The sequence below is a fragment of the Callithrix jacchus genome, chromosome 1 (genome assembly GCF_049354715.1).
Source record: "Callithrix jacchus isolate 240 chromosome 1, calJac240_pri, whole genome shotgun sequence".
NCBI lineage: Eukaryota > Metazoa > Chordata > Mammalia > Primates > Cebidae > Callithrix > Callithrix jacchus.
The window spans coordinates 67,946,948-67,967,181 of record NC_133502.1 but is presented as its reverse complement, the minus strand read 5'-3'; the positions used below and the strand labels follow the sequence as shown (position 1 = coordinate 67,967,181).

Sequence of the window (20,234 nt, the reverse complement as noted above, 5' to 3'; positions counted from 1 at the left end):
TGATGGGTGATGAATATTCAAAGCACAACAATAAGAAACTTTACTTAAAGCGAAACTCTTAAAGCACGCTGCCCTTGGGAAGGAAACCTGCCGTTAGGAAAGCTGATAGCCCTCCTTTGAGGCATTACGCACCACCGCCTACCGGAGAGACCAAAGCTCTCTAGCTTTGATTTCGGCGCCAGCGCAGGGAAAGATTGGTTGCGGCCGCGGGGCGGGGCGCCGAGCTGATCACTTCCTGCGCGGCAGGGCACGCCCTCCCGCGCACTATGGCAGCCAGCGCAGACCCGCGGAGGCAGCGGCCAGGAGTCGGGGTCGGGGTCGTGGTGACCAGCTGCAAGCATCCGGGTTGCGTCCTTCTGGGGAAGAGAAAAGGGTCAGTTGGAGCCGGCAGTTTCCAACTCCCTGGAGGTCACTTGGAGTTCGGGTGAGCAGCTGCGGATGCCGGGAAAGCGGAGCGTGCACCGAGGGACGAGCTCGCGCCGTCTTAGCTTCGGTGCGCCCTGCGTGAGAACGTTCGCGCTGACGCTGCGTGGTTTCTCGCGCCTTCCCTCGGTTCCTCCCCTCGACCTCTGGGCCACGTAGGCACCAGCCCGGGAGGGGGCGCTGTGCCGGGTCAGGCTGGGTCTTTGATCGATTACCTTGGTCTTTCCGGCTGTGCCCCAGCTGGGTGGTTGTTGGGAGTTCGTCTGTGAGGTGTGTGTTTTCTCACAGCTTACACACAAAACGAGAAAAGCAGGTGTCTGTAAACCTTCAGCAGCCCAATGTTGTCAGCTAAGACATGGCACGGTTTCCATCTGATTGACTGATTGACTGATTGATTTGAGACTTGGTCTCACTCTGTAGCCCAGGCTGGAGTGCAGTGGCGCTATCTCGAGTCACAGCAACCTCCGCCTTTTGAATTCAAGCGATTTTCGTGTCTCAGCCTCCTGAGTAGCTGGGATTACAGGCGCCCGCCACCATGCCTGGCGAATTTTTGTGTTTTTAGTAGAGATGGGGTTTCACCATGTTGGCGAGGCAGGTCTCGAACTCCTGACCTCAGGTGATCCACCCGCCTTGGCCTCCCAGGGTGCTGGGATTATAGGTGTGAGCCACTGTGCCCGGCTGTTTTCCATGTGATTTAGACCAACACAGATCAATTTAATACTTACTGGCCACGTAACCAAGCCCATTTGCCTGGCTAGAATGCAACTAAAAAATAAATACATATGTATATATATATTTATCATGAATGAATATTGGATTTCTCAATTTTTTTTCTGCATCTATTGAGATCGGATTTTGTGTAAAACTTTAGTTGCACTCTAACCAAGCAAATGGGCTAACGAAACACTTTGGGCCTCAGTTTCCTCATCTTTAAAATGGGAATGTTGGACCAAATCCCCTTGGAGATTCCTTCTGCCTTGACACTTCTGCAATTTGATTATAACTGTCAGAGGAGTTGGACAACTAAGGAGACTCAGTTCTATACGAGAGTGAAGAGAGCCTGGAGAGTTTATAACCTTGATTGTGCTATTATGGGTGTGTGCATATGTCCAGACTCATCAAATTGTATATATTTAACTTATGCGTGTTTATATACAAAAGGGTATACAAAACTTTTTTTGTAAAAAAAAACAATAATAATGAATAAATGTTTTTCAAGTAAAAAAAGAAAGCCTGGGATGGTGCTAAAAAGTGGATTCTGAAGTGAAAATAAGGTTGAAATCAAGAACAGATAAACAGCATCTAAAGCATCAGACCCAGTGCTTGTTTTTCCTTCAGTATAAACAGTTTTCAAATGTACATAAAAGTAGAGAGAATAGTGAATCTTCTTGTACCCATCACAGAGTGTTTCCTTGTTTCATCTTGACTGCCCTTCCCTCTCCCACCCAAAACACACACATCCTGAGTTGTGTGTGTGTGTGTGTGTGTGGATGTGTGCGTGCGTGTGTGTGTGTGTGTGTGTGTGTGTGTGTGTTGGGGGCTTTCTTGGTTTGTTGTTGTTTTTTCTAACTATTTTAGAGGCAATCTCAGACATCCTATTATAGCATCTCTAGTTCAGTATGTACAGCTAATAGACTTTTTAAAAATACATAACCACAATGATTTTCTTTCTTTCTTTCTTCTTTTCTTTTTCTTTTTTTGACAGAGTCTCGCTCTGTCATCAGGCTGGAGTGCAGTGGTACGATCCTGGCTCACTGCAACCTCTGCCTCCCCGGTTCAAGTGATTCTCCTGCCTCAGCCTCCTGAGTAGCTGTGACTAGAGGCATGCACCACCACAGTCAGCTAATTTTTGTATTTTTAGTAGAGACAGGGTTTCACCGTGTTGGCCAGAATGGTCTTGATCTCTTGACCTCATGATCTGCCTGCCTTGGCCTCCCAAAGTACAGATGTGAGCCACCATGCCCGGCCCACATTTTCATACCTAACAAAATAATTATTTAAATATCATCTGATACCCAGTATGTGTAGCATTTTCCTCAGTGATCTTAAAATGTCCTTTTACTGTTTTGTACTAATTGGGATCAAAGGAAGGTCATGTATTGCATTTGGTCAATATTATTTTAAAGTAAAAAATAAGAGCAGAAAAACAAATTTTCCTTCTTTCCTGTAGGATCAATAAAACTTCTCTGAATCCCCCTCCCCAAGGAACTGTACCCTGCTTTGCAAGTTTAATAAGTTTATAGATTCATGTATTCTTGTTCTCTATAGCTAATAACTAAAAGTTCCTGTTTTTCACCTAAGCAGCACAGCAAAAGGTCATGAGACAGGTCCAAGGAGGTGAAATTGCAACCATCCAGATGCCATAGTGAAGGAAGCAAGATAAACTGTGCTTGCAACCCAGATAGTGGTCATCTGGACCGCATAGCATAAGTCATATTTAAGCTTAAGTTATAAACCTGTCATTTTTAAAAACTCTTTGTTCACTTCTGCATTTCATATAGAAAAGTCAAGCTTTGTCTTTGTTTAATACTCAATTTATTGGATGTAAATCCACTGAGCCAGCGTACACCTTAATAAAATCTTCCTGTTCCACCCATTGGTCTTGCCAATCTCCTAATTCCTGCAACAAATCTAATAGTAACCCCTCCCCATGTCCTTTTTTTCTTATGCCATTTATTTGTTAAATAATATGGGTCACTTGTCCTGATGAATTTTTCATCGTGGCCGTGTTCTTCTAATCCACCTGTGTCTTATAAAGTGGGAGTTAGAAGTACAGTATAGCCTTGATCTCAGTGCCTTTTAATCAGACTTTGTTCTTTATAAAATAGGAAATTCTTATCACATTAAATTTTTTTTAAAAAATGGTCTTTGGAATTTAAGAAAGCATCAATAAATGTATCATTTCCAGTTAATTAAGAAAAACTATCAGTTAAGAAATAAAATTTCTAGATTAAGAACCACATTGCCCAGGCAGCCACACATGGTACTTTGTGGAATACTGGTGAGCATTAATCTAACTCAGATCACAGATTAAGTACTAGTTAGAATGTAGAGTCACCAGTGCAATGGGTGGAGATAGCTGTCTTACTAGTAACAAAAGAAAGTCTTGAAATCTTGACTCAGATGTCAGTGACCATAGCCAACATTGAGCTCAAATGAGCTTTTTGTTAAGGGCTGGATAATACGTCTCTTTGCATGTATGCTTTCATTTGATCTTTACATAACTGCTATACTTAGTGGGCTACATTTGATGGGAGAACAAACAGGAAATGGTTTTATTTTCTCCTTCCATTGGCTTCAACCATGATTTTTCTTTCTTTCTTTTTTTTTTTTAGACGGAGTTTCGCTCTTGTTATCCAGGCTGGAGTGCAATGGCGCGATCTCAGCTCACCACAACCTCCGCCTCCTGGGTTAAGGCAATTCTCCTGCCTCAGCCTTCTGAGGAGCTGAGATTACAGGCACACGCCACCACACCCAGCTAATTTTTTGTATTTTTTTAGTAGAGACAGGGTTTCACCATGTTGACCAGGATGGGCTTGATCTCTTGACCTCCTGTTCCACCCGCCTCGGCCTCCCAAAGTGCTAGGATTACAGGCGTGAGCCACCGCGCCAGGCCTCAAACATGATTTTTCTTTCCCTTCTCTTTAGAGATGTTTCTTGCAAATTCTATAGTTTTCCTGTCACTTGGTTATAAAAATAAATCACATTTGGGTCAGTATGATTCACTTTCAGGCATTTAAAAGTCCAATCCCATTTAAACCTTCAGTGTCACTTCCAGTTTCTGATCCCTCCCCTATAGTGCATAAAGGAGGTGTAAGCCATTATTTTGCTTTTCTGCATCTCTTCCTCTTCTCACCCGGCTGTCTCTGAGTTTCCTTCCTTCTCCAGTGTGTTGGGGAAGGAGGAGAGAGAGCAAGCCATTCAGGTGACTGATGCTGCTCTGATCCATCCATTGGTGCCCTCTGGGCATGGAATCCACATGTGTGCTTTCTTGGTATGTTTGTCAGTGGTTGGGAAGTCCCACAAATATTTCCCTAACAGGATGGGAAAAAATTTTTGTAGTCTACCCATTGGACAAAGGGCTAATACCCAGAATCTACAAAGAGCTAAAACAGATTTACAAGAAAAAAACAAACCCATTCAAAAGTAGGCAAAGGATATGAACAGAGACTTCTCAAAAGAAGACATATATGAGGCCAACAAACATGAAAAAATCCTCATCATCACTGGTCATTAGAGAAATGCAAATCAAAACCACATTGAGGTACCATTTCATGCCAGTTAGAATGGCGATCATTAAAAAATCTGGACACAGATGCTGGAGAGGATGTGGAGAAATAGGAACACTTTTGCACTACTGGGAGTGTAAATTAGTTCAACCATTGTGGAAAACAGTGTGGCGATTCCTCAAGGATCTAGAAATAGAAATTCCATTTGACCCAGCAATCCCATTACTGGGTATATAGTCAAAAGATTATAAATTGTTCTATTATAAAGACACATGCACACATATGTTCATCGCGGCACTGTTTACAATAACAAAGACCTGGAACCAACCCAAATGCACATCGATGGTAGACTGGACAAAGAAAATGTGGCACATACACACCATGGAATACTACGCAGCCATAAAAAACGATGAGTTGATGTCCTTTGTAGTGACTTTGATGAATCTGGAAACCATCATTCTCAGCATACTGACAAGAACAGAAAATCGAACACCCCATGTTCTCACTCATAGGTAGATGTTGAACAAGGAGAACACGTGGACACAGGAAGGGGAGCATCACACGCTGGGGTCAGTTGAGGGGGGCAGACTAGGGGAGGGACAGCAGGGGGAAGGGAGGGTGGGGAGGGATCAGGTGGGGAGAAATGCCAGATACAGATGATGGGGGAATGGAGGCAGCAAACCACCTTGCCATGTATGTACCTATGCAACAACCCTGCATGATCTGCACATGTACCCCAGAACCTAAAGTACAATTAAAAATAAAATAAAGTATTTCCCTGACATAGGTGACTGGTTTGCTGTGGCACTGGCCCCGCTCCTAGCTCTTGCTTCTAGCACATCACCCCACATTTTCTTTCTCCTGGGATCTCCTATTAGATTACCCAGCAGTTTCTTATGGCATCTGCTTGGCCCAAAGGAAATGCACAATGGGAATGATATTTTCACTGCTGCTTTTCCTGCTCAGCCTCTGTATTCACCTGCATCTAGAAACTCCAAGGGACACATTTCTGATGTACCTAAGAGCTCTCACCCTTGTAGCACACCTCTGATGCACTGGGATAGGTTTCTGCAGCTCAGGATGTCTTTATCAGGAGAGTGACACACTGAGTGTCTCCTTGAGAGTCACTCCCAATCTTATGACTGATTCTTTTGGAATGCTCCTCACTTGACTTGGGAACAGAGTTGGCCCCTTGTAGTCTGGAAGGGAAATGCTCCTACTAGGCTGAAAATTCATAACTTTCCTCCCTCTCAAAGATCTTCTTTCTTATACTGCCTGGGTAGGAAGAAGTTGCAGGTTTAGTTTGGCCTTCGTTGGCAAACGCTTGAGTTCAGATAATACCTGTTTGCCCTTTTGCTTGAGAATTTAGAGGTGCTTTTTACCTATTGTGTTCAGTTTTGAGGCTTAAACGGAAATTCTGAGACTGCTGGAAAAGACATAGTGTACTCCTGATACAATTACGATGACCCCATAAAAAAGTAATAGTACTCTCCTTTTACTTGTCCAAGGTAGAAAGTAGTGAACTTTGAGCTCAATCCCAGGTCTAGTTGACTCCAAAGTCTGTGCTCTCTATACACTAAACTGCCTCCTGGTTACACACAGGTTCTAGGGCTGTAAATTAGTGCTGAGATGTCTGAATGTTAATTTTTATTAAATATTAAGTCATTTTCATCTTCAGATAACTAGATACAGGAGATAAAGAATGTCAAGGACAAGATTGTTGATTTATTGTTTTTAAATTTTATTTTTTTAATTAATTTTTTTTTTTTGAGACAAAGTCTTGCTCTGTTATCCAGGCTGAAGTGCAATGGCGTGATCATGGCTCACTGCATCCTTGACTTCTCAGGCTCAGACTACCCTCTTGCCTCAGCCTCTTGCGTAGCTGGGACCATAAACCACAGGCATGCACCACCACATCCGGCTATTTTTTTTTTTTTTGGAGAGATGAGATCTCACTATGTTGGCCTAGGAGGCTTGTCTCAAACTCGCAAGCTCAAGCTATCCTCTTGCCTCAGCCTCCCAAAAGATTACAGATATGAGCCACATGCCTGGCTGATTTATTGTTTTAAAGCAGGAACCAATTACGGTTCTTTTTGCTGTACACTAGAAATTTCTAGCCAAAAAATTCATGGCAAAATTTCATGGCAAAATACACACACAGACACACACATACATATATATATACACACATATATATGTATATATATATATATATAAATAGAATAAACTAATGTTTTGTTTCTGTTTTCCAGTGAGAGCTGGGAAGAATGTGCTCAAAGGGAAACCTGGGAAGAAGCAGCTCTTCACCTGAAAAATGTTCGCTTTGCCTCAGTTGTGAATTCTTTCATTGAGAAGGAGAATTACCATTATGTTACTATATTAATGAAAGGAGAAGTGGATGTGACTCATGATTCAGAACCAAAGAATGTAGAACCTGAAAAAAATGAAAGTAAGAGAATTATATATTATCATGGATTTTTCTTTAAGGAGAGCTTATGGTCTGGAAGAGTATTACAGTATGTTTCTGTATGAAGAGAATGCTATTATCTTGAATACCTGTGTGTCTACGAATACTTGTGTTCCCCCAAAATTCCTGTGTAGAAATCCTAACTCCCATGATGATAGTTTTAGGAGGTAAGGCCCCTGGGAGATGATTAGATCATAAAATAATGAATGGGATTCAAGCCCTTATAAAAGAGATCCCAGAGAGACCCCTGACCCCTTCCATGATGTAAGGATACAGAGAGAAGATGGTTGTCTTATGAACCTGGAAGTGAGCCCTCCCCAGACATGGAATCTGCCAGTGTCTTGATCTTGGACTTCCCAGTCTCTTTTTTTTTTAAGACGGAGTTTCGCTTTTGTTACCCAGGCTGGAGTGCAATGGCACAATCTCAGCTCACCGCAACCTGTGCTTCCTGGGTTCAAGCAATTCTCCTGCCTCAGCCTCCCGAGTAGCTGGGACTACAGGTGCGCGCCACCATGCCCAGCTAATTTTTGTATTTTTAGTAGAGACGGGGTTTCACCTTGTTGACCAGGATGGTCTCGATCTCTTGACCTTGTGATCCACCCACCTCAGCCTCCCAAAGTGGACTTCCCAGTCTCTAGAACTGTTGAGAAATAAATTTCTGTCGCTCGTAAGCCATGTCAATCATAAATATAGAGATACAGATATGTAAATATATTTGCATCATGAGGAACCAGACTGTCTGTGTTTGTGTCCTGGTTCTTCTTCTTCTTTTTTTTTTTTTTGAGATGGAATTTTGCTCTTATTACCCAGTCTGGAGTGCAATGGCGCGATTTTGGCTCACTGTAACCTCTGCCTCCTGGGTTCAGGCAATTCTCCTGCCTCAGCTTCCTTCCTTCCTTGAGCAGTAAACAATTACAAAAAGGCAAGTTATAAAATGATGGTTAGAGTTTAACTATGCCTACATCTTAACAGAGTTCTGGCCCTTACCATAATTCTGACCTTGTGGTCTTCTATTCGTTTTACAAAAGCGGTTTTGGTCCCTGAACAAGGAGGGGGTTAGTTTTGGGAAGGGACTATTATCACCTGTGCTTTAAGTTAAACTATGAACTAAATTCCTCCCATAGTTAGCTTGGCCTGTGTGTGGGAATGAGCAGACAGCTTGTGAGGTTAGAAGCAAGGTGGAGTTGGCTTTGTTAGATTTTTCTCACTGTTATAATTTTGCAAAGGTGGTTTCATTATCTGTTACCCTCTATGCCGAACTGAGTACCCTGAAAGTTTCCTTAAGCATTGTTCTAAGGGTTTTTCTATCATCTCTCCTCAAATTCTCATAAAACTGTGAGAAAAGGAACTAAGAAAAATATCAAAATCTTTGAATATATTCCTTGCAATATGAAACTTTATTCAAGTGATCTCATGTATCGAACCTCCCCTCTAAACATTCAATTTCTTCTACAATAGGGAAGAATCTTTTCATTCAACCGATACTTATTGAGTACAGTGTGCCAGACCCTGTTCTAGGCACTAAAGAAACAATGGTGCATAGAACAAAGTCTCTGCCCTCTTGGGCTTTAAATTTTAGTGTGTGAGGGAAGCAACAGACTAGATATTTTATGATAGTAGTAGTAAGGACTAAAAAGAACAATAAAGCTGTGTCATAAAGGGATACACAAGTGCTGTATCAGAAAGGATGGTCAGGAAGGGCCTCTGACAAAGGAATATATATATACTGGGCAACGTAGTGAGACCCTGTCTCTACAAAACTAAGAAAGTTAGCCAGAGTGGTGGCACACGCCTGTAGTCCCAGCTACTCAGGAGGCTGAGATGGGAGGATCACGTGAGCCTGGGAGATCAAGGCTTCAGTGAGCCATGATCGCACCACCACTTTCCAGCCTGAGCGACAGAGTGAGACCCTATCTCAAAAAAATAAAAAGAAAAGAAAAAAATGGACTAAACATTTGCTTATTTTTCTTTTTCCTATGGACAAAAAAAGCTGAGACTAGAAGAGACAAATACGATGAAATAGTTAAGTTTTTTTTTTATTCATTATCCTTCACAGGAAGCAGTCTTCCTCTGCACAGCTTTTATTACATTTTTAAGAGATGGAAGATATCTTAGAAACTTTGTAATAGGTTTCTTTTATTGTAACTTTATTTTCTAGGTTAAGGAACTGGTTTATTTTAATGTAGTATAACCTACAGTATACGAAGTTCTTTGCATTTTTTTGGCAAATATTTAAATAAACATCGACTAATACTAAATCTGGGTTTACCATGTCATAGCCTTTGTAAACTGGGCCTCACATTCAAATAACACAATGTTTTAAATGACCATCATTCTTTTCATAAGGTCTTCATTCTGCATGCAAATTAGATCTATATAGCCAAGCAAATGCAAAGCATCACTATTAGAATTTATTTGTAGCAAGTTATTTTTAAATTCAATTATTTTTTTCTAAATATAGGTTAGCTTACCAAAATAAATACACTTTGTTTTCTGTTAGCTAAATAAATTGATTTGGTGTCTTTCTTTTATAGGTTGGGAGTGGGTTCCTTGGGAAGAATTTCCTCCTCTAGACCAGCTTTTCTGGGGACTACGTTGTTTAAAACAACAAGGCTATGATCCATTTAAAGAAGATCTAAACCATCTGGTAGGATACAAAGGAAATCATCTCTAGGGGGCCAAGAAGATTTCTTGATTTTCTTTCAAAAGACAAAAATAAGGTTGGTTAGGGAATGAAAACTATCTATATTTCAGAACAACTCCATTTTATCTAAAAAAGTTCTTGTGATTGCCAGCTTATTCGCAGTCTCTTAATTTACCCACCACCCTTTCAGCCAGTACTTGACAAAATTTTTCTGAAATACTTCATTGAATTGTATTCCAGACACAGAATATATGATAAATACTGATGTATTATGGGTAATCTGCTCTCCATATTTATCTATGCTATTTACCATGCAACTTGTCATTACTAGCTTGCATGGAGTAGGAGGCAGTTGAATTTGCCTTAGTGTTTCTGTTCAAATAGAGACTCGAATTCAAATATTGTAGTTTAGATTCAAACACAGTATGCCTATTGCAAAATTTACCAAGTTTGTTGCTCTACCTCTTTTATTAAAGAAATGGTGGGAGAGGGTACTATATTGTGACAGTCTTTGCAACTTAGACAGGGAATAGGTCAGGCCATTAGGTTTCTAATTCTAATTGAGAACCTAAACCAAGAGAAGTGAGACAAACCATCTAATATCTGTATCCTACTATTAACAAACTGTGTGATGTTGGATTTCTCACTTATTCTCTCTGAGGTCCAGGGTCCTTATATGTAAAATAAGGAAATTCGTCCAGAGCAGTTGTTCTCAAAGTGTGGTCTAGGGGGCCTCAAGAGCCTTTCAGTGGTATTCTAGGTCAAAGCTATTTTTATAATACTAAGACATTATTTCATCATTTATTGTTTTCTTTTTTTTTTTTTTTTAATTTGAGGAGTCTTGCTCTGTTGCGCAGGCTGGAGTACAGTGGTGTGATCTCAGCTCACTGCAGCCTCCGCCTCCTGGGTTCAAGCAGTTCTCCTACCTCAGCTTCCCAAGTAGCTGGGATTACAGGTGCCCACCAACACACCTGGCTAATTTTTGAATTTTTAGCAGAAACTGGGTTTCACCATCTTGACCAAGCTGATCTGAAACTCCTGAGCTCAAAGTGATCTGCCCACCCCAGCCTCCCAAAGTGGTGGGATTACAGGTGTGAGCCACCACACCTGGCCATCATTTATCTTTTTTCACTCCCATTTTTTCATGAGTGTGCAGAGGTATGATATTTTAACAGGTTGAATGCAAAAGCAGACATGAGATTCCAGCTTTCGTCTGTCATCAGACATTAAAGAGATCTGGAAAAACGTAAAGCTGTAGTACTCTTCTCATTAGTGAATTTTTGTTGTTGGTTAGAAAAATGGTTATTTTAAGTGGGTTTTAATATATGAAATAAAGAAGAGTAGCTGTTTTTCAAAAATGTTGTTTATGTGTTAACACATATTGGGTTTTTGTTACTTGTAAATGATTAATAAAAATTTTAAGAAATTTCTCAGTTTTCATTTCTACATGACAAATATGTCTAGATAAAACCCTACAAAAACAAAAGCTGGTCTTTGGTAGTTTTAAGAGTTCAAAGGGATCCAAAACTTAAAAGTTTGAGAACTGCTAGATTAGACCAAAAGCTAATTTTTTTATTTTCGAGCCTACTTCTATGAAATCCTGTGCTTCACAGTTGATTACCTTTGAATTTTGCTCTTTCAAAAGACCCCAGTACTATCGTAACACTTGCTACAAAAGAATCTTTTTCTAGTGAGTATCATTTTTTAAATTCTTTCTTGTTTGCTTTTTAAAAATTATATATGTACATTGTATAATTTGCCATGTTTAAATCTTATTGTCTATTAATTGTATCTACATATTTTTGTTTTTTGTTTTTTTCTGAGATAGGATCTTACTCTGTCACCCAAGCTGGAATGCAGTGGCACAATCTCGGCTCACTGCAACCTCCATCTCCCAGGGTCAAGGAGGGATTACAGGTATGCACCACCATGCCCTGCTAATTTTTGTATTTTTAGTAGAGACAGGGTTTCACCATATTGTCCAGGTTGGTCTTGAACTCGTGGCCTCAAGTGATCTGCCCACATTGACCTCCCAAAGTGCTGGGATTACAGGCATGAACCACTGTGCCTGGGTCATATTTTGATTTAGATGCCTGATGTTAAAATGTTTGAAGAGCTCAAACATAGTGTGTGTGCCTTGTTCTTTGGATACATGGATTAATTTCACACTAATTTTTCCGTTCCTATTTAATTATTCCATGTCTTTCTGTTGCTTTCTCCCTCATTTGACTTAATTTCAATCCCTCAGTTGACTGAATCCCTGTCCCTGGCTTCTCCTAAATGGTAGATACGAGGCTTGATAAGAAAGTAGGCAAGCTATGGATTAAACCCTTTCATTGGTTTATCTCAATTACAGTTCATTGGTAATTCATTAAGATATCTCCTTATGCTAGTATTTATCCATGTAGGTATTTTATAGCTTCGAAAACTTATCACAAGGCGTGGCACAGTGGCTCACACCTGGAAACCCGGCACTTTGGGAGGCTGAGGTGAGGATTACTTGAGTTTAGGAGCTCAAGACCAGCCTGGGCAACACAGGGTGACTCTGTCTCTATGAATAATAAAAATTAGCCAGGCATGGTGGTGTGCCTGTGGTCCCAGCTACTTGGGAGGCAATGACAAACTCATTGAAAGCTTGTGAAATTTTTTGTTTTTCTTTTAACTTTCCCAACTTGACATGAAATGTATTTCAATGGAAAGAAAAATCTAACCTGGAGTTTTATTCATAGGAAAAGGTAAAAAGATAAGAATTTCATATTAATTAGAAGGGAATTGTGTTTATATCAACACTAAATGTGCTCAGGTGGTGTTCAGTGACAACTCAGTAATTAGGAAATATTTCTCTAAATGAGTCAATGAATGAAGCAGGATTTAGAACTCTTAAGAAAGCAATTAATGCCTGGATCGTTTGAGAACTGACTTACTAGGAAAAAAAAAACCTAATGCTGACTAGCAAGATTCTCATAAAACTAATGTCAGCTAGAGTTCCTGAAGTGTACTTTATAATGCCAGGTTGCTGAGGAGTAGGAAATATATTTTCTGAACTGACCCTGAGATGTCACCTGTCCCAGGATAGGCAAGTGCTCCTATACTGGCTCTAGCAACACCTTAGCGAAAGTCACCCAGTGGAGCCTGAGGTGAGTTCAGCCTCCTTCCGATCCAGTTGGAGGGGACACTTCTTTGTTATCTTGACTACCAACTTCCCAAACAAGGCAAATACTTTTAGGTGAAATAGTCTCTTTGTGGCACCAGTGATCACAGCAAATGGAGATTGTGGCAGAAAGAAAGTTTAGGGAATCATGCATACAAGAGAAGACATTCAAAGTCTTCTTTTAACGTCAAATTACATATTGAAGCCGCCTCTGCTTTTAGTAATTATTTATGTTGTACACAGATGTCTGCTGCACTTGAGTAGTTTTATAAAAATGGCAATTGGGCCAGGCGCAGTGGCTCACACCTATAATCCCAGCACTTTGGGAGGCCGAGGCGGGTGGATCACAAGGTCAAGAGATCGAGACCATCCTGGTCAACAAGGTGAAACCCCGTCTCTACTAAAAATACAAAAATTAGCTGGGCATGGTGGCGCGTGCCTGTAGTCCCAGCTACTCAGGAGGCTGAGGCAGGAGAATTGCTTGGACTCAGAAGGCGAAGGTTGCGGTGAGCTGAGATAGTGCCATTGCACTCCAGCCTGGGTAACAAGAGCAAAACTCCATTCAAAAAATAAAATAAAATAAATAAATAAAAATGGCAATTAAAGGTAATATGCATTGTGTTCCACATCTTCTATATTATGTACCTCAAGAAATTATAAATTAGTACTTAAGGTGCTCCAGTACATTTAATTTTTCATCTATTGTGTGCCAAGTCATATGATAAGGACTTTACAACATTTGTACTACCAGTTAAAGCTACCACACTTCCTTAAATTCCCATTCCAGACTTTTTCTCATTTTTATGTTTAAAATGTTTTAATAGGCTAGGCACAGTTGCTCATGCTTGTTATCCCAGCACTTTGGAAGGCTGAGGTGGGTGGATCACCTGAGGTCAGGAGTTCAAGACCAGCCTGGCCAATACTGTGAAACTCTGTCTCTACTAAAAATACAAAAATTAGCCGGGTGTGGTGGTATGCACCTGTAGTGCCAGCTACTCAGAAGCCTGAGACAGAAGAATTGTTTGAACCTGGGAGATGGAAGTTGCTGTGAGCTGAGATCACACCACTGCCCTCCAGCCTAGGTGACAGAATAAGACTACATCTCAAAAGAAAAGAAAAATAAATGTTTAAATAGCTGGGCACAATATAATCCCCACACTTTGGGAGGGGATTACTTAAGAACAAGAGTTTGAGACCAGCACAAGCAACATAGTGAGATCCCGTTTTAGCAAAAAGTAAAAGATGAGCTAGATGTGGTGGAGTTGGTGGGACATGGTGGCACCTGCTTGTAGTCTCAGCTCTTTGGGAGGCTGAGGTAGGAGGATAGCTTGAGCCCAGGATATTAAGGCTGCAGTGAGCTATGATCCCACCATTGCACTCCAGTCTGGGTGACAGAGCGAGACCCGTCTCAAAAAATAAATAAATAAAATATTTAAACATTTGGTTTTTGCATAATAATGATTAGTCACTTTGTACGAAACCATATATCACTCTTCATTTATCAGATCAATTCGTGGGCAAAAGCGACATAGCAAGAAAGCCAAACTTTTCACCAACTTCACGCCCACCCTCAACTTCAGTTTGACTTGATACTTCTTGGCTTCTCTTCTTTTTTTTCCTTCATAGATTCACTTTCTAGCTATTCTTGGATGACTCCCCACACAATATTACCTACAGCCCAGACTTCCTCCAAAGCTCCAGGCTCCACCACACAGCCGACATCTCTGCTTGACTGTCCACATCCTTCTAGCTTGCTGTGTTTCAGAGTAACCTTCCTCCTGTATTCTTCTCTACCATCTGCTAAATTGCTCAGATTTGATTCCCTTCCCACATCCAGCAGTTGCTCTTTCTTGTCCATTCTGTTTCTATCTTGTCTCTTGAATCCATCCCCATCTCATAGTCCATCTGCTTCTCCCCTAGGCCTTCTTCCCTAGACTCTTCCCGCAGCTTTACTCCTCCAATCAACGAATTGACTTTATTTTTATTCCTAATTGTGGTAAAATACACATAACTTAAAATTTATCATCTTAACTCTCCAATTCGTTTTTAACATTAATCTTAGAGTGACTTTTTCAAAGCATAAATTTAGTTATGTCTCATCTTCCCAAACGTCTTTGGAAGTTCCCATCACCTGTAGAATAAAATCCCTAACCTGACATATTAGGGCTTTCCTCATTTTCCTGGACCAGTTTTCTCACTGCACCACACCCTGCTGTCACATCCTGCACTCAGCATTGCGTTTTTCTCTGTGTTTCCTCCAGTGCAGCATGCTGGTTCCTACCTCCTTGCCGGTGTGCCCGCAACTCCTTCTGAACTGAATGCCACGCCCACCCTCAGTCTGCCTTAACAGATCCTTACTAGTTTTTCATACCTTAGCTCAAGTTTCCCTCCTGTGTGAAACTTTCTGGACTCATCCAATTGGACCTTCACATATCTCACACCATTTCTACTGTGTCTTAACTTCAGAGGTAGCTTCTTTAATTTGGTAAGGCTCTAGGCTTAATGGGACATGTCACAAGTTGTGTTCTTCCGAAGTTGCCCATTTTTGTCTTTTTGAATAGCTTGATTTAAATTTCTAATGGGTTGAATTTACCTCTGATGCATTTGTAAAGCAACAGGTTAAATTCTACAGATAAAATGCCCCCAAATCAGCATCCTCCTTAAAAATGGCTGAAAATAAGTGCGCATGTATATTGCAGTTTACATAAACACTATTTATGTTCACATTTCAGGTATCACGTGTGACTCTGGGAGGGTATTTTCTGTGGCTGAGCACAGCTTTGGTTATTTGAGGATTTAGGTTTGATGCATCTTATGATAAGGATGCCAGTATTTGTATATTGTGGCAGATGTCATGTTGATTTCTATTGATTTCCTGTCTTGCCAATAGAAAGTAAGCTCCTTTAGACTAGAGACCATATCTTTATATTATATACCAAGCAGCCAGAGTGGTAACTGCTAATGCTAAATGCCTAATATATACTAGTTGAATGAAAAAATTACCTTTTAGTATTTCCTTTTCTAAACTATTTCTTTTCTTGGGTCAGAATGAAAACAAGTACTATTGAGGATCCTCAGAATAGGAAATGCACATACCACATTCCAATTATTGGCAAGGACATGAAGAGTATCTGTTTCTATAGGTGTAAGGATGAGGTAGGGCCTGAGATAGAAACAGAAATGATATTCTGGCTAAAGATGTCCAAAAAGTCCACAAATAGATAAGGAAGCTGAAATCCAAATGCCAACTTACTAATGGTGAAGAAAAATGAGGGGAACTTATTACGTGGTAGGGAATATTTTTAAGTAACATGAATATGAAATATATCTTATAACAGGTTCTGTATTTTAAAAGGCATGTAATTATGTGGTCATGCATATTTGCGAATTTCATTAGGTTGTGTTTTATTAGTGGAAATAAATCAGTAGAATTAGATAAACCTGACTCACACAGTAAGATGTTTCAATCAGCAAGATACTTAGGATGCAGAGAAAGTGACTATTTAAGTAAGATATTCTTGCCACCCCAAGAGAGGTAAGCCAGGACCACAGGTGAAAGTCTGGCAAATAGGAGCCATGAACAGCTTTGAGGGAGCAGGGAGCAGCTTTAGGACAATATGAGGAAGGGCTCACCTTGTCCACAAAATGTGTTAGGTCTACAAGTTTGACAACTGCAGGACACACACCTGCATTTCGTTCCTCCCTCTGTTGTTGCCACTGGTGAAAATAAACCAAGTGCTCTCGACCACACATTGCTTCACCCATCTTTATCAGCATTGCTACATGGAAGGAATCCTCAGCTAGGAGAATTTTCATTTTCTTAATGGCTTTTTTGTATACTGGGTTTACAAATACTTATGGCAGTTCACTAACTTAACATCCCTGCTCACATCACCACCAAAGAGTTGAATCCAAATGGCAGGAGAAAGAATAGGTGGTCAACAGGTTCAGTAAGAAAAATACCATTTTGGGCAAGGACCAGAGTAAGGGACTAAAGGGCTGGGGGGTGGAGTGAGGAGTTTAGAATCAGGGAAATAGGAGTAGATCCAGCAGGTCAGAACAGGGGAGTGCTGTGATGTCCCAAGAGGCCACCATCCCACCCCAGCTACCATGCATTGATTTTTCTCCATGAGCCAACCCTGGTGAACTATTTGGGGGTCTTGCTGACTGACTCAAAGGGTTAGAAGTGAAGTGGCCAGAAGCAATAGTTGCAAGAACCAATGCTTAGAACTGTGGTAGAAACACCAGTAGCTCCGTAGCTAGTTCTATCCCCTAAGAGTTTGTTTTATGTAGGATCTAACAAAACAGGCAAGCAGTATAACCAAGAAGTATTTATTAAGCAATCTTCTGTGCTAAGTAAAGAAGGCTCTTGCCGGTGTGGTAGCTCACACCTGTAATCCCAGCACTTTGGGAGGCTGAGATGGGTGGATCACTTGAGGTCAGGAGTTCGGAACCAGTCTGGCCAACATGGTGAAACTCCATCGCTACCAAAAAATTTAAAAATTAGCTGGGCATGGTGGCACACACCTGTAGCCACAGCTACTCAGGAGGCGGAGGTAGGAGGATCACTTAAGCCCAGGAGGTCGAGCCAAGATTGCACCACTGCACTCTCATCTGGGTGACAGAGTGAGCCCTTGTCTCAATAAATAAATAAATAAGGCTCTTTGGGTATCCTTAACGCCTAGCGTAGTCCCTGGCATATTAATAGGGCTCCATAAACATTTGAGTCTATTTGAAAGACAAAATTATGGAAACAAGATGATAGCAAATTAAGTGGCAGCATTTTTTTAACGTTTAAATTCAGGTATAGCATGCACATAGGCTTTCCATGAATTATTACAAAATGAACACACCTATATAACCACCACCTAGATAAAAAACTGTTTTACCAGCACCCCAAAAGTGTCACCTCCGGAAGATAATCTCTATTACCACCATCTCATAGCTTAGTTTGTTTTTAATTTGTTCTAAGTAGAACCATACATTATTGCATTTTTATATCTGGTACCTTTCAGTCAAGATTAAATTATCTTTAAAATATTTGAGATCTTTATCCATGTAGTTCATTTATTTTGTGTGCAGTATTCCATTATTTATACCAAAATTTATCTAATGTTGATGTTGTAGACAGAATTGCTGCCACTTATGAAAAGGACTTTATGCTGAGGACGGAACTTTTCCCAAACCCCTGAATCAAGGACTTCTGCCTAGAAACCAATGAACTGTCATGATAATGCTTCATCTTCAATGAAAATAGTGGGTTATGCATGAGCTAGTGAGAACTAACTTCTTATTTTCTTTAAAAACCCTACTCCAAAATAGCTGGTCAGGACACAATTCAAATGCTTCCGGAATCTGGGTTCCTTGAATTGCAATTCTAAGACTGCCAATAAACATCTTTCATTGTATTTCAGTCTCTGTGACTCTGGTTAACACATGTTATAATCAACATGCTCAGTGCTTACAGTAAATCGTAACCAGATATTGTTTGCAATAATCCTATGAGGTAGGTTCTATACTTTTATACAGAGGGGTTTAGTTACTCTGCTGTATTGGTTTCCTAAGGCTGCTGTAACAAACTATGACAACCTAAATGGCTAAAACGACACAAATTTATTATCTCACAGTTCTGAAAGTCAGAAATACAGCTCACTGACTTAAAATCAATGCATCAGCATGCATGGTGGTGCTTCCCTGTAATCCCAGCCACTCAGGAGGCTGAGATGGGAGGATTGCTGCAGCCCAAAACCAGTACTGGCAACATAGCAAGACGCTGTTTCAAAAAAAAAAAAAAAAAAGGAGGCCAGGCACGGTGGCTCACACTTATAATCCCAGCACTTTGGGAGGCCGAGGCGGGTGGATCATGAGGTCAAGAGATCGAGACCATCCTGGTCAACAAGGTGAAACCCTGTCTCTACTAAAAATACAAAAATTAGCTGGGCATGGTGGTGCGTGCCTGTAGTCCCAGCTACTCGGGAGGCTGAGGCAGGGGAATTGCTTGAACCCAGAAGGCGGACGTTGCGGTGAGCTGAGATCGTGCCATTGCACTCCAGTCTGGGTAACAACAGCAAAACTCCGTCTCAAAAAAAAAAAAAAAAAAAAAAAAAAAGGTGTCATTACTTCTGGAAACTTTAGGAGACAATTTGTTTTCTTTTCCTTTCTAGCTTCTTCTCCTCCTTTTCTTTCCTTTTCCACCTCCTTTTTTTTTTGAGACAGGATCTCACTCTTTCACCAAGGCTGGACTGCAGTGGTGGGATCATGAGCCCTCCCCAGCTCTAGTGATCCTCCTGCCCCAGTCCCCCAAGCAGCTGGGACCACAGCTCCTGCTGCCATGGCCAACCAATTTTTCGTAGAGACAAGGGTCTCACTATGTTTATTTCTCAGGCTGATCTTGAACTCCTGGGCTCCTGCCTCTACCTCCCGAAGCACTGGGATTGCAAGCATGAGACACTGTGCCTGCTCCTCCAGCTACTTGAGGCCAGCTGCATTCCTTGGCTGTTGCCCCTTCCTCTACCTTCAAATAGCTTTCTGATTCTGACCTTCTTTTAGGGCCCTTTTCCACTTTAGAGACCCCTTGTAATTACATTGGGCCCACCTGCATACTCCAAGAGCATCTCCCTATTTTAAAGTCAGCTAATTAGTAACCTTAATTCCATCTGCAATCTTATTCCCCTTTGCCAAGCAAGAGAACAAAGGCACAGGTTCCAAGGAGTAGGATGTGGACATCCTAAGGGGTGGAGGTGGGGGGCATTATTCTGCCTTCCACACTTGCCCAAGGTCACGCAGCTGGTAAGTGCTAGCTAGCACTGAGTGCTGTGCCCGTGAAACTTATCTACATAGGCTTTCACTTAAACTGCAGACAGAACTCAGCTACTTAGTAGGGGTCCCTCAATATTATTAGCATTGTTCCACTGCAACGTGGAACAGCAGCTTTAATACGTGCTCTTCGTAGGCCTGGCTACTCCCGGGAACCTCAGACCCGTCTCCCCTCGAATTCCGGGGCCAGAGTTTTAAAAGGTATTTTGGCTGTAGGGCGCTGGGGAACTGAAACAATTGACCGGATAGGAACGAAATCACAGGAGCTTCTGCAACTCGGAGAGGTTTCACGGGTTCCCAGGAAGGGGGTGGGGTCAGTTTCCTTTGCCTCCAAGTTTACACGAAATCCCTCTGTAGGTATCCTAGCCTCTGTGCTAGAATAAGAAAACACAGTAACTTAGCCTGTGAGGTTAGAAGCAAGATGGAGTCAGTCATGCTAGATTTCTCTCATTATTTATAAATCTGCAAAGGTGGTTTCAGGGCACTTTCTGAACTTAGCCCATG

At 41.2% G+C, this 20,234-nt stretch overlaps 1 protein-coding gene across 1 annotated transcript; it reads left to right on the top strand.

Moving 5' to 3' along the window:
• Positions 1 to 244: 244 nt before the first annotated feature.
• Positions 245 to 11,189, top strand: NUDT15 (nudix hydrolase 15). Its single transcript, XM_002742674.6, has 3 exons — positions 245 to 424; positions 6,905 to 7,101; positions 9,654 to 11,189. Exons 1-3 carry the CDS (start codon positions 267 to 269, stop codon positions 9,791 to 9,793), a joined length of 495 nt encoding a protein of 164 aa, XP_002742720.1. The 5' UTR covers positions 245 to 266; the 3' UTR covers positions 9,794 to 11,189.
• The last annotated feature ends 9,045 nt before the right edge of the window (positions 11,190 to 20,234 follow it).